Below are 13494 nucleotides of genomic sequence, written 5' to 3'. Positions count from 1 at the left end.
CCATGGCTCCCCGAGCTCCCTGTTCCGCCATGGCCTCCTGAACTGTCTGCTCCGCCATGGCTCCCCGAGCTCCCTGTTCCGCCAAGGCCTCCTGAACTGTCTGCTCCGCCATGGCGCCCCGAACTGCCTGATCCACCATGGCCTCCTAGTCTGCCTGCTCCGTCATGGCCTCCTAGTCTGCCTGCTCTGCCATGGCTTCCTAGTCTGCCTGCTCCACCATGGCGCCCCGAACTGCCTGATCCGTCATGGGTCCCGGAACGGGTACCGCTCTGGAGGCCTGCCGTCCCGTGTCTGTCCTGAGGGGCCTCCAGAGTGCCCCCCCCCCCATTGGATGTTGTGGGGCGCGTGGCTTCCGGGAGGGAGGAGTAATGTCAGTCCTGTGTCTTGTGTTTTGTTCCCCGTGTCCTAGTTTCTCCCTCCATGCTCATATTTTGTCCTTTCTGTTTCCTGTTCCTATTATGTTTATTGATCCCAGGTGTTTCTCGTCTTCCCCTCGTCATGTCCTATGCATTTAAAGTGTTTCCCGTTCTTAGTTTGCTGTCCGGTATTGAATGTTGTCTTTCCCTGCTACGTGTGATTTCCTGGTTCCTCGAGTATTATTAAAGTCTCTGTGTTTGAAGTTAACTCCTCGTCTCCTCGTTCCTCATTCCATGCTCCTCACAGTAGCGGAGCGTGACAGTTTGAGAGTGTTTTTTAGCTTGTTTATTTTCATATAAAAATATGGCAGCAGTTGCTTCAAACAATTGTATTAACATCATTCAATGTAAATTGTGATCATCATAATTAATAATTGCAATTACAATTCCAAGGAAATAATCGACAATTATAATTTTTGTCATAATTTAAAAAAAAAAGAAGAAAAAAAATCTTGAGACAGTGCTGCTCAACATGTTGAGAAAATGGATTCCTGAATTCAGTAAATCTACCTTGGAATTGTCTTTAATAGCACAGTTTTTGATTTGATGCACAGTGCTACCATTGCTATATAAGCAATCACTGGATAGTATTTTTAAGCATGCATTACATTTTGATTTTCTACACTTAACACTGTAAAAAAAAAAGTACTGGTAATTTTCTGCCAGGACATTATCCATTATCCAATGCAGTGCAAAATTCAAAATACAGGTAAAACACCAGTAAACATCAATATAGGAAATTCCTTCATTTTAATGCAGTACATTGTGCCCTATTTTTATGGATTTATTTGTTTATTTATTTATTTATTTTGAGAGCATGAATGGATCATCATGAATGGATGGATCATGTTTACATCATTTGAACATGATGATGAAGAATTAGATGATGTTTTCTCTCTATGAACTTCTTAATGAAAGTTCAGAGCACATTTATCTAATCCTGCCAATCACAACACCAGTACGATATAAACAGTGTTGATTTTGCACGCTATTAATGGACAAGAATCTCCTGAAAGACAACTGAGAAATAACAGGAACTAAAGTTTGCATTTATCATGTTAAAAATGAGAGAGCTAAAAAAAAAGATATTTTAGCCTTCAAAATATGTGCAGTGCCTCTTTAAGCTTGAAATATTCACTTTACTGAGTCTCCTGCAGTACATTTAGACTGTGTTGAGATGATTTTTGTAATCAGTGTTTGAACGGGAAGCTTAATTGCCAACTGTGATGTACTGAAAGATGAGCCATTATTTGCTCTTCACACTTGATCAAATGACTGGATGATTTTTATTCATTGTGAATCCATCTCAGAAATTCAGCAGAAACGACAGCCTGTGCTGTGTATATGTAGTGCCGAGACTCTGCTTTAACGTGTAAAGCCATGTTTCAAACAGAATTGTGAATGATTAGCTGTCAAAGGCATGTAGAGAGAGGCTGGTTTGGTGTGTAAGCATGGCTTTTAAAGGTAATGTTGCCCCAGACAACAACATTACTGGCACCATTCATCAGCTCAAGTGAAAGCTAAACCGCAGAGTCGGTATATTTTAAAGCTGACGGAAAATTTAATATTTTCAGCTATATAAACAGCTGCTGACCACACACTTGTGATAATGCTTCTGTCATCTTTGCACCACTTAAACTCCACCTTTATTTCTATTATTTCTGATTATATGTTTAGTAATCAAACAGTCCAGCTCAAGAGCCCAACACAGACATCTTGTTCAGGGTTTATGTTAACTTCTGTAAACAGCTCCGCACAGTCAATAACAATGTAACTTCTTCATTCTGATGCGTAATATACATTTGCCATAAATGGATACTTTTGAATATGTAAGGCACACTTAATGTTGGAATTTCATTAAATTAGACTTGAAAGCAGCCATAAAGCGCCTTCAAAACAATCCAACCGAGGTGTGTAGACTAAAAAGGTTTCCCACAAAGTAAAATACTTGAAAAAAGTGCGCACACTCCACCAAAAATCATATGCGAGATTAAAGGCACAATATGTAAGATTTTTTTATTAAAATATCCAAAAACCACTAGAACAGTTTTATATATTTTGCTGACTTGTGTACTTACATTATCCCAAATGTTTCGAAGAATGTTTAAATCCAGAGAAATAAGCAATTTTAACTAGTGTCATGGACCGTGTCTATAGTGTCATTGTGTCGCCTGCCAATGATGTCATACACCATCGATTTCCGGTTTTGTTTTGTAGAAAACATTGAAACACCAAAGACGCTTTAATATGCTGTGTAATTTATTAGACAGGTGACGACCACACAGAGTAGCATTATAACAGAACGTTCAAATGTATCTAGTATGATAAAACAGCGCTGCTTACTTCCACTGCTTTCCGGAAGGAGCGGAAGCGGTCGACTGTGGCATAATAAAAGCTCTGCTGCTTTTGAGCCCTGTGTCGCGCACGTTCAGCGGGCTCGTTTTGCTTCGCCGGCTTTCCGCCTCACTCTGCTTCATACTACAACGTTAATAAATCTTTAATACATGATGAAGACGACAACTCCCATGATTCCACACTCAGTCACGGCGTCATCTAACTATGCCTTTGTTTCTTTGTTTGTTTTGAATACGCGCCCTCTAGTGGCAAAAAAATTACATATTGTGCCTTTAAAGTTTACTGAGAAGAACAAGGCAACAAAACAAACGTTTCGGTCACATATTGACCATTTTCAATGCCAAGCTAACAATGTTAGAACTCACAATGGACAATGGTAATGTTAGAAGATGGCTTCTAGTTCTAGCATTGTTAGCTTGGCATTGAAAATGATCAATAAGTGACCGAAACATTTGCCTTGTTGCCTTGTTCTTCTCAGTAAACTTTTATCTCGCATATGATTTTTGGTGGAGTGTTTTGGACTTTTTTCAACTATATTAAGGGTGCTTTCACACCTAGCCCATTGTTTCGGAACCTACCCAGTCAACAATTTGATCTCACAATGATACTCACACCGTGAGGATCACAGTATGAGGATCGTGTGATGTCAATGTGATCATCGCATGATCTCACGTGTTGACTGGGTAGCGCGTTTCCCCCCTTAGCTCGGTTCGTTTGGAAAATTGTGACCTAGTAGGTGCATTTTAAAAATGTTTTCCTGATGAATCCTGGACTCCTGCTCAAAATTATAAATTAATATAACGACAGCTACAAAAAACAACAACAATAAGCCCGCGAAGCTGTTGTTGTTCCATCCTGACAGATGACAGCCGTGACAGCTAAGTGTAATCCCGGAAAATAAACCGTGAAACGTTGACCAATGAGACAACAGTTTACTCGCGCGTGACTTGTATTAACAAATTTGGTCCGTTTAGAAACTTTGCCTTGTGAAAGCGAACTGTACCAAGAATAAAAAGCAACATTGTAATAATTTTAATCCCTGTTTCGGAACAAAGCAATCGATCAACAGGTGTGAAAACACCCTAAATTAGACTCAAAATATCAAACCAGGTGGCATCTGCAAACAAATGATGTTAGAGTTTTCCTTTTTAAGTATTTCGCTAGTGAAGTGAGATTGTGCTATCTTTCTTTACAAATAAATGCCACATTTGTTTTGACATTTTGTTATATAATGAAATGGCATTCACACATTTCTAACTGTGTTGCATGTGCAAATACTCTCGAGGTTACTGTGTATATTGTTTACTTTGTTGGTCCTCTACATAACATCTGTATGATACTGTTGATTTTGCACGCTATTAATGGACAAGAATCTCTTCATGATGTAAACAGACTACTGAGAAATAACAGGAACTAAAGTTTGCATTTATCATGTTAAAAATGAGAGAGCTATGGCTTTTAAAGGTAATGTTGCCCCAGACAACAACATTACTGGCTCCATTCATCAGCTCAAGTGAAAGCTAAACCACAGAGTCAGTATATTTTAAAGCTGACGGAAATTTTGTCAAAAGATATCACAATGACCATAACAACATATTCCCCTACTGAAAAATGACAATAACATGCTGTTAATTTTAACTAATTTACCATTTGGTAACCTCCAGAAGTCTTTAGGAATCCAATGATCAAAAATTAAATTCTGGCCAAAAATCTTTTCGTTGGTTTAAAACTAATAAATTATGATATAAAAAATGTATTCTACACTAAAAAACAAATGTTACAAATTTTTCACAAATTGTGAAGAAAAAAAGAAAAAAAAAAGAAAAAAGACAATTGTTTTGTCAGAGGCAAATTAAATTTGTGGTTCTTAAGTGAATTTCACAAAGCGCAGTACAGACTGCAGACATGTTTGTTAAAAAAGTCTTGGGACTTGCATCATAAGAAAATGCTCAACAAATATTGGTTAAATTTTTGTTGCAATTTTTGTTGAAAATAGTACAGTAGATGATGGGAAAAGTAAGATCCCTATAACATAAACATAAGATCCAAAAAATAAATAATAATTGAAAAGCAGCATTCAAAATTAAATATCTGATACCAGCTGATAAATGTATCCATTACTGACTAAGACCAATAAATCAAAAACCTCGTGATAATCGATATGGTCCTAATATCCCTTGAAGACTTAATTTACACCAATTGTTTCAGTCAGTGACACCTAATAACCTGTGCATGGGCTTCAATGGCCACAAATCTGTAACCTGAACACTGTTAGGCCTCTGACATTTCACACATATTCTAAACCTTCAATTTGTCTGCACAGTATAGAATTACAATTACGGCACTGATCCGTCTCAAGTCATCCATCTGGGACTAGCTTGCTGTCAGGCTCGTGGCCCAGCGTGGTGTAAAACTAGCTAAAATAATGAACTGCTCTGCTCCAAATAGAGACTAGTAAGGTGTGGGCCAGAGTGGATGATAAATGAGCTGGTCAGAAGAGAATGAGAGAGAGAGAGAGAGAGAGAGAGAGAGAGAGAGAAGCACAACAACAACAAGAAGTAACCCTACTTGGAAAGCTATGCAAAAATCAATTAAGCAGCTAGGTCACCTATAGAATGGAGACATTATCTACACTACATTTTGGAGCTTTCATAAAAAATATTATTCATTATTATTATTTATTCATTTTAGATGTTTACATTTGGAAAAGCTGTGATTCCTGCATAAACCTGCCCTTGTTGGTTTGGCAGTATCTTGCTTGCCCTACATAGTTACCTAGTTTAATTTCTTAATTCAAGTTATAGTGAATTTCACAAAGCGCAGTACAGACTGCAGACATGTTTGTTAAAAAAGTCTTGGGACTTGCATCATAAGAAAATGCTCAACAAATATTGGTTAAATTTTTGTTGCAATTTTTGTTGAAAATAGTACAGTAGATGATGGGAAAAGTAAGATCCCTATAACATAAACATAAGATCCAAAAAATAAATAATAATTGAAAAGCAGCATTCAAAATTAAATATCTGATACCAGCTGATAAATGTATCCATTACTGACTAAGACCAATAAATCAAAAACCTCGTGATAATCGATATGGTCCTAATATCCCTTGAAGACTTAATTTACACCAATTGTTTCAGTCAGTGACACCTAATAACCTGTGCATGGGCTTCAATGGCCACAAATCTGTAACCTGAACACTGTTAGGCCTCTGACATTTCACACATATTCTAAACCTTCAATTTGTCTGCACAGTATAGAATTACAATTACGGCACTGATCCGTCTCAAGTCATCCATCTGGGACTAGCTTGCTGTCAGGCTCGTGGCCCAGCGTGGTGTAAAACTAGCTAAAATAATGAACTGCTCTGCTCCAAATAGAGACTAGTAAGGTGTGGGCCAGAGTGGATGATAAATGAGCTGGTCAGAAGAGAATGAGAGAGAGAGAGAGAGAGAGAGAGAGAGAGAGAGAAGCACAACAACAACAAGAAGTAACCCTACTTGGAAAGCTATGCAAAAATCAATTAAGCAGCTAGGTCACCTATAGAATGGAGACATTATCTACACTACATTTTGGAGCTTTCATCCAGGGCTAAGACTGTGAGAATTAATGTTATGGGAGAAAGCCTGCAAGCTTAAGTTAGTGCTAGTGTAAGAAACTATTTTGTTGTAATGCAGTGTAGCACAGAAAAACCAATGTTTAAGTTTGAAATTTGACAGGCAAATACATGGTCAGTGATTGCAAGATTTAGAGAAAATACAGCACTGGCTTGATAGGGTAACTAAAAAGTGTAATTGAGCTCTGATTCACAGCTGAAAAGAGGAAAGAAGGACAAAGAGATGACCTTCTGAGAACAGATCAGAGTGATACTGTACTGTTTCAAACTGAAGCCCTACAGTTTATACACATGTAAAGACACCTGTGGCAGTCTGTCACGCCACAATGACTTTCATTCAATTGAAAATAATTCAGTCATTCTGCTGAGAACCAGTCTTTTCAGGTGTTCTATTGTCCATAGTTCCATGTTCACAAGTGACAAAAGGACTGAAGATTCAGGAATGTGAATCAGTACCAAGGACATTAAAATGAAATCATCTAAAATACTGAGGCTGAAATATTGAAATACTTTAATATTGAGGTGACTATATGTTGTTCTATTGTTTTAAAAGTTATACCATAACAATGAGCTTATCATATTAGTTTGCTACATTAGTAGGGCCCTAACATGAACGGAATCGCGGAATCCAGTCATAAAAACGGAATTTACTAAGTTATTTATAATAAGTGAAGTGAAGTTTACTGTTAAGTGCACTGATGTCAGACTCATTTTGTATAATAAAGTTTATTGTTAAAATGTTAAATACCCTGCCTCCACTACATAGGCCTATGTTTGTCACATCATTATAAGTGTTTGATCACCACATTTGAGTTATCATTGCAAAAAATGTGTTTATGTATATATATTATGTTTATGTAGGCTATATACTGTATTCTATATACAGTACCAGTCAAAAGTTTGGACACAAACGAATGGGAAAAGTGTCCAAAGTTTTGACTATACTGTACTATAATATAGCCTACACATAAAGAATATCGGCTGACATATCGGCATCGGTCTTTTTTACTCCCTAATATCGGTATCGTCATCGGCCCCCAAAAAACCCATATCGGTCGGGCTCTATTAAAAATCATTAATTATATGATACTTGTCTAATATCATAACTAGAGCTATATCACTATCTGGTGCACCTTCATTATGGATTTAGACTTTCTCTGGGTAAAATGACAGAAATCCAAAAAACTACAGAGATCCAAATCCCATCTGAATCAGTACATGACATCACAGATGTCCTCTGTTAATAATTTGACTCAAGCCGTTTGAAAAACTAATCCTGTCCAAATAGTGCAAAAGAGATAAGGACAGTGAGAAACACAGAGCAACAGAGAGAGAAAATGGGGGACATGAGAAATGATGAAAAGAAAGGACAAATAAATAAATAAATAAATAAATAACCTCAGAAAACAACAAAGAAGCTCAGAGGCCCGACTTGTTGGCCCACATGCAGGCAGCATGTCTGTCAGAGCCAGTCAGCAACTGACAGAGCTGTCACTTCATATCAGTGTCTGTGCTGGCTGGCAGGTTCTCGGCATAGCTCTCCCTGCCTTCATCATTCTCTATTCCTCCCTCCAAATCTAATTCTTTGCTCTCTCCACTTCTCTTCATTTGCTTTCCCTTCTGGCATTTGCAAAAGAGCATCTTTCTATATATTAAACCACTGTATATGTAAATGAAATACGCTATCCATTACATCCAAAAGCTTTAATGTACACAGTTGTCAAAATTAAGTTATACAACAAGATTATCTACAAATACGGTGCTCTTAAATGAACATGCAGAGCATAAGAAACATTTTTTTGTTTTGTATGATGTCAGGGTACTATGACAGATGCACAAAGACTGAATGGCTTTTAGAGAGATACATTTAATAGTAAGATTATTATGAAGAGTCATTATTTTTGTGCTGAGTTGCAAAGATACGAACAGCCAGATGGAGTGTAGTGTATGTGGATGGATTCAGATTGCATGGTATCGTGGATGAGGGAGCGGACAAATCTAGACAAGCTGATAAGAAAAGCCTCTATGCTAATATTTGGCAACTTCTAAGGAGAAACCTTCAAGTCCTGACCGCTATAACATAAACATAAGTGATAAAGTGCTTTTAACATGTTAGCCTGAGAAAATAGGTACAGACACTGTTACTGTCTGTGAGAGTGACTGCCACATCGTCCTGGCTAAAGTTTTAACAAATTAGTGACGCACATAATGTTATAATATAAGTAGATGATTTTGATCATCAGTGATCCCTGTTTCAGTTAACAATAATCTATGTTCAGTACTAATGAATTCCTTCAGTGCTTGTGAATCAGTGGGTAAACCACCACAGACTTACTACAATCCATGTATTATGGATCAGAACACAAACTTTATCAGCACTGCAGGGGAAAACTGCCTTGCAACAGATCAGTCTATTATTAAAGACAGAAGTTCATAGCAATCCACTCAATGCATCAACACCACAATCTTGTTAACACTAACAAGATTATAATTTGAATGTAAAATGAATCTAAAGGTGAAATTAAACAGTTAACAGTGTGAGTATGATTGACTTCTAAAATAGCTTGTAGTGTGAGTATGATTCTCTAAAATTATTAATAATGCGAGTACATGGATATCTCTGAATTAATTGTGAGAGTATGGCTGTCTTAAACTGTAATTAAATTAAAGTAATTAAAGTATTGCTCTTTAATATAGTTAACAGTCATCAGTACACCTCTCTAATATGGTTAGTATAAGTACAGCTGTCCAGAACAGTTAATTGTAGAGTATGGCTCACTTAAATGGTTAACAGTCCTCTAAAATTGATTAGAGAGTTAATTTTGTGAGTGTGGTTCTTTAAAATAGTTAACAGTCATAAGTACACCACCCTAATGGTTAATAGTGTGAGTACAGCTGTCTATAATGGTTATTTGTAGAGTATACTTCACTTAAACAGTTAGGTTAGCCAGTGCTATTACGGTTAATATTGTAAATATATGGTTCTTTAATATAGTTAACAGTCTTAAGTAGGCCTACACCTTTCTAAAATGGTTAATAGTGTGAGGATGGCTGTTAATGTGGTTAACAGTTTGAGTACAGTGCTCTACAACAGTTAATTGTAGAGTATGTTTCACTTAAACGGTTAAGTTCTCTAGTGCTATTACATTTCTCCGAAGCAGTTAATATTGTAAGTATACTTACATATATGTTTCTTTAATAGAGTTAACAATAACTACACCACTCTAAAACGGTTAATAGAGTAAGTATGGCTGTTAATATGGTTAACAGGTTGAGTACAGTTCTCTAATGGTAGTACGGTTTTCCTTGACATGGTTAACATTGTGAGAACGGTTCTTTATAATAATAATAGTTAACAGTAAAAACAGCTCATTGTGTGAGTATGGTTGACAGCGGTTAATATGGTTTACAGTTTTCTAGCAGTTACGTTTTGCTCTTTAAACAGTTCATAGTGCTAGTATATGCTAGTATACAGTTCTCTGAAAGTGTTAATTGTGTAATTACGATTCTTTAAAATAGTTAACAGATTTAAGTACGCATCTCAAGGCGGTGAGTGTAGGCTATCTGACTCTTTAAGCAGTGTACGATCTAAAACAGCTGTGTAATTCTGTAAACTTTAACAGTTTTAGAGAACCATATATTATTGAAAAGTTCAGTGTGATTCTGCATGTTTCCCTTTGACTCCGTGCGAGTACGGTTCTCTAACTAAAACAGTTTAGAGTGCGAGTATGATTCTCCCGTAAAACTTTCCATTACCCCCCTCCGCCTTCACAAACACGCATTCCTGACAAATCCTGAACCGAAACTCACCGGAATTCTCGACCAAACTGGACAAGCAGGACACCGCCAACAGCAGCAGCCCCACGAAGCACATCTGTCCTCCGAACAACTCCTTGCGCTTTTTCCTCCGCGCTTTGATCTTCTTCTGCTGGAGCATCACTTGCAGCGGTCGAGTCCACACGCGAACACACGCATCCCCATCCATCACCACAGTTCAACACAGCTACAAATGTCACAAATACAAGCAGATATGGTGCGACTGAGAGTTTTAAGCCGGAAGATGAAACGCCGAACGACTCAAGTGTGTTTGCTGCGTTGACGTGAATGTTCCACCTAGCCTATATGACCTCAAATTGTAACGTGGGGAAATAAAGATGCTGCGCGCGCCCCATGGATGCGTCAGTTTGGTGCCAGTTCTCTCAGGACACAAACTGCTGCTGCTGAGAGATTGAGGATGTAGAGGAGGAGAGAGCGCGAGAGGGAGGGCTGAAAGTAAGGAAGTGAACGCAGTCGGGGAGAGAGAGCGAGAGAGACGGAGAAATTGGAGCGCAGCGGTTCGAATGGTGAACTACCTAGGATGAAGTCCATGCACACAGAGAGAGAGAGAGAGGTGGGCTAGAATGAGGGGCAGTTGTTGGTGGGTTTAAAAGGAGGAGCTAGTCTGATTTACCGCAAACAAAACCCTCTGCTCATCACCACCCTCCATTGGTAGCATTTTCCTGGTTTATTAGCCAATACATGCGATAAGATATATGCTGAATTACTGTCAAACTAGAATTCTTCAAAAATTTTATTTTATTGACATGCGCCGCAAATACTATAGGTTAGACCAAGTATACTTGTCACTGTAGTTAGGTAAGTATAAGGTTTTGAGTCAAACGTCCAAAATGTATTTTCTCTGGCAGTAATTTGGGATGGTGATTTCCTTAGATTTAGTCTTAGATTTAGTTGTGTGTGTGTGTGAATTCTGTTCTCAAAAATAGTTAAATCAATTAAAAATTTGATATGTTTCAATATAAATTAAAATAAAGCAAAAAATATATATATATTTTTTGCTACAGCTGTAAAGATAAAGTAAAATGAAACCACACTAGCATACATTCAGACCTGTGTTCAGTTATTGTCAGGGATCTGGAAGGAGGACCCAATTGCAGTGTGAGTAACAAGGGTTTATTGACAAACCAGATCAATACAAAAGGGTTGTGAGGTGCACAGGTGATACCACAACAGGAACACAGAAAACAGAGATAGCTAGGGAAGGCCACTGGAACAGCCTCAGACATCAACTGGCAGAATACTATAGCAGCAGAGGAGGCGGCAAGACCAGGCCGGTGGAGAGACCAGAGCAAGGCACCAGAGAGCTGAGCTCAGATACTTATTGACCATAACTCTGAAGCACCCCAGACGCCAGGCAAGGGAACCAGTGGACAGGACAGGTCAGTTTTGCTCAACTCGTCAGTGAACAACGGCTCTGTGTAGTTAATGCTGCTCAATGTGAAAGCCCGCAGGTGATGGAGATTTACCGCTGATTACTGAACCGGCTTTACTGACAAGATGCGAGTTAAATAATAGCATGCGATTTATCATGCAGCCCTAGAATAAACAAAACGACTAATAAAAAAGGTAAAAATAATTAAACCAACACGAATAACTAAAATATCAACCAATAAATGAAAATAAAAGATCAGGACTAAGAGAACTAAATTAATACTAAAATAAAAGCAAAAAGACAAAAACAGACCAAATCCAAAAACAAGGAGCAAGACAAGAATGCTGGAGCATCACTTGCAGCGGTCGAGTCCACACGCGAACACACGCATCCCCATCCATCACCACAGTTCAACACAGCTACAAATGTCACAAATACAAGCAGATATGGTGCGACTGAGAGTTTTAAGCCGGAAGATGAAACGCCGAACGACTCAAGTGTGTTTGCTGCGTTGACGTGAATGTTCCACCTAGCCTATATGACCTCAAATTGTAACGTGGGGAAATAAAGATGCTGCGCGCGCCCCATGGATGCGTCAGTTTGGTGCCAGTTCTCTCAGGACACAAACTGCTGCTGCTGAGAGATTGAGGATGTAGAGGAGGAGAGAGCGCGAGAGTGAGGGCTTAAAGTAAGGAAGTGAACGCAGTCGGGGAGAGAGAGCGAGAGAGACGGAGAAATTGGAGCGCAGCGGTTCGAATGGTGAACTACCTAGGATGAAGTCCATGCACACAGAGAGAGAGAGAGAGGTGGGCTAGAATGAGGGGCAGTTGTTGGTGGGTTTAAAAGGAGGAGCTAGTCTGATTTACCGCAAACAAAACCCTCTGCTCATCACCACCCTCCATTGGTAGCATTTTCCTGGTTTATTAGCCAATACATGCGATAAGATATATGCTGAATTACTGTCAAACTAGAATTCTTCAAAAATTTTATTTTATTGACATGCGCCGCAAATACTATAGGTTAGACCAAGTATACTTGTCACTGTAGTTAGGTAAGTATAAGGTTTTGAGTCAAACGTCCAAAATGTATTTTCTCTGGCAGTAATTTGGGATGGTGATTTCCTTAGATTTAGTCTTAGATTTAGTTGTGTGTGTGTGTGAATTCTGTTCTCAAAAATAGTTAAATCAATTTGATATGTGATATGTTTCAATATAAATTAAAATAAAGCAAAAAATATATATATATTTTTTGCTACAGCATAAAGTAAAAAGTAAAATGAAACCACACTAGCATACATTCAGACCTGTGTTCAGTTATTGTCAGGGATCTGGAAGGAGGACCCAATTGCAGTGTGAGTAACAAGGGTTTATTGACAAAACAGATCAATACAAAAGGGTTGTGAGGTGCACAGGTGATACCACAACAGGAACACAGTAAACAGAGATAGCTAGGGAAGGCCACTGGAACAGCCTCAGACATCAACTGGCAGAATACTATAGCAGCAGAGGAGGTGGCAAGACCAGGCCGGTGGAGAGACCAGAGCAAGGCACCAGAGAGCTGAGCTCAGATACTTATTGACCATAACTCTGAAGCACCCCAGACGCCAGGCAAGGGAACCAGTGGACAGGACAGGTCAGTTTTGCTCAACTCGTCAGTGAACAACGGCTCTGTGTAGTTAATGCTGCTCAATGTGAAAGCCCGCAGGTGATGGAGATTTACCGCTGATTACTGAACCGGCTTTACTGACAAGATGCGAGTTAAATAATAGCATGCGATTTATCATGCAGCCCTAGAATAAACAAAACGACTAATAAAAAAGGTAAAAATAATTAAACCAACACGAATAACTAAAATATCAACCAATAAATGAAAATAAAAGATCAGGACTAAGATAACTA

The 13494-nt window shown here is 38.4% G+C and overlaps 1 protein-coding gene across 2 annotated transcripts in view; it reads right to left on the bottom strand.

The window, feature by feature from the left end:
- Nucleotides 1–12384, bottom strand: part of LOC107673935 (sodium/potassium/calcium exchanger 3-like) — an 85819-nt gene extending 73435 nt beyond the window's left edge. Inside the window, exons 1-2 of one of the 2 annotated variants that reach the window (XM_016467768.1) lie at nucleotides 11953–12384; nucleotides 10198–10327 (exon numbers count right to left, since the gene is read on the bottom strand). In XM_016467768.1, coding sequence (XP_016323254.1) covers nucleotides 10198–10327; nucleotides 11953–11997 — 175 coding nt within the window. In that variant the 5' untranslated portion in view covers nucleotides 11998–12384. Of the gene's footprint in view, nucleotides 1–10197; nucleotides 10767–11952 lie in introns of those variants that run through there. The other variant, XM_016467769.1, reaches the window with a different exon arrangement.
- Between the last annotated feature and the right edge of the window lie 1110 nt (nucleotides 12385–13494).

Source organism: Sinocyclocheilus anshuiensis, unplaced genomic scaffold, assembly GCF_001515605.1.
Source record: "Sinocyclocheilus anshuiensis isolate Anshui unplaced genomic scaffold, SAMN03320099.WGS_v1.1 scaffold292, whole genome shotgun sequence".
Classification (NCBI taxonomy): domain Eukaryota; kingdom Metazoa; phylum Chordata; class Actinopteri; order Cypriniformes; family Cyprinidae; genus Sinocyclocheilus; species Sinocyclocheilus anshuiensis.
Note: the sequence above shows the minus strand (reverse complement) of the source record. Positions and strands in the feature narration are given on the sequence as shown.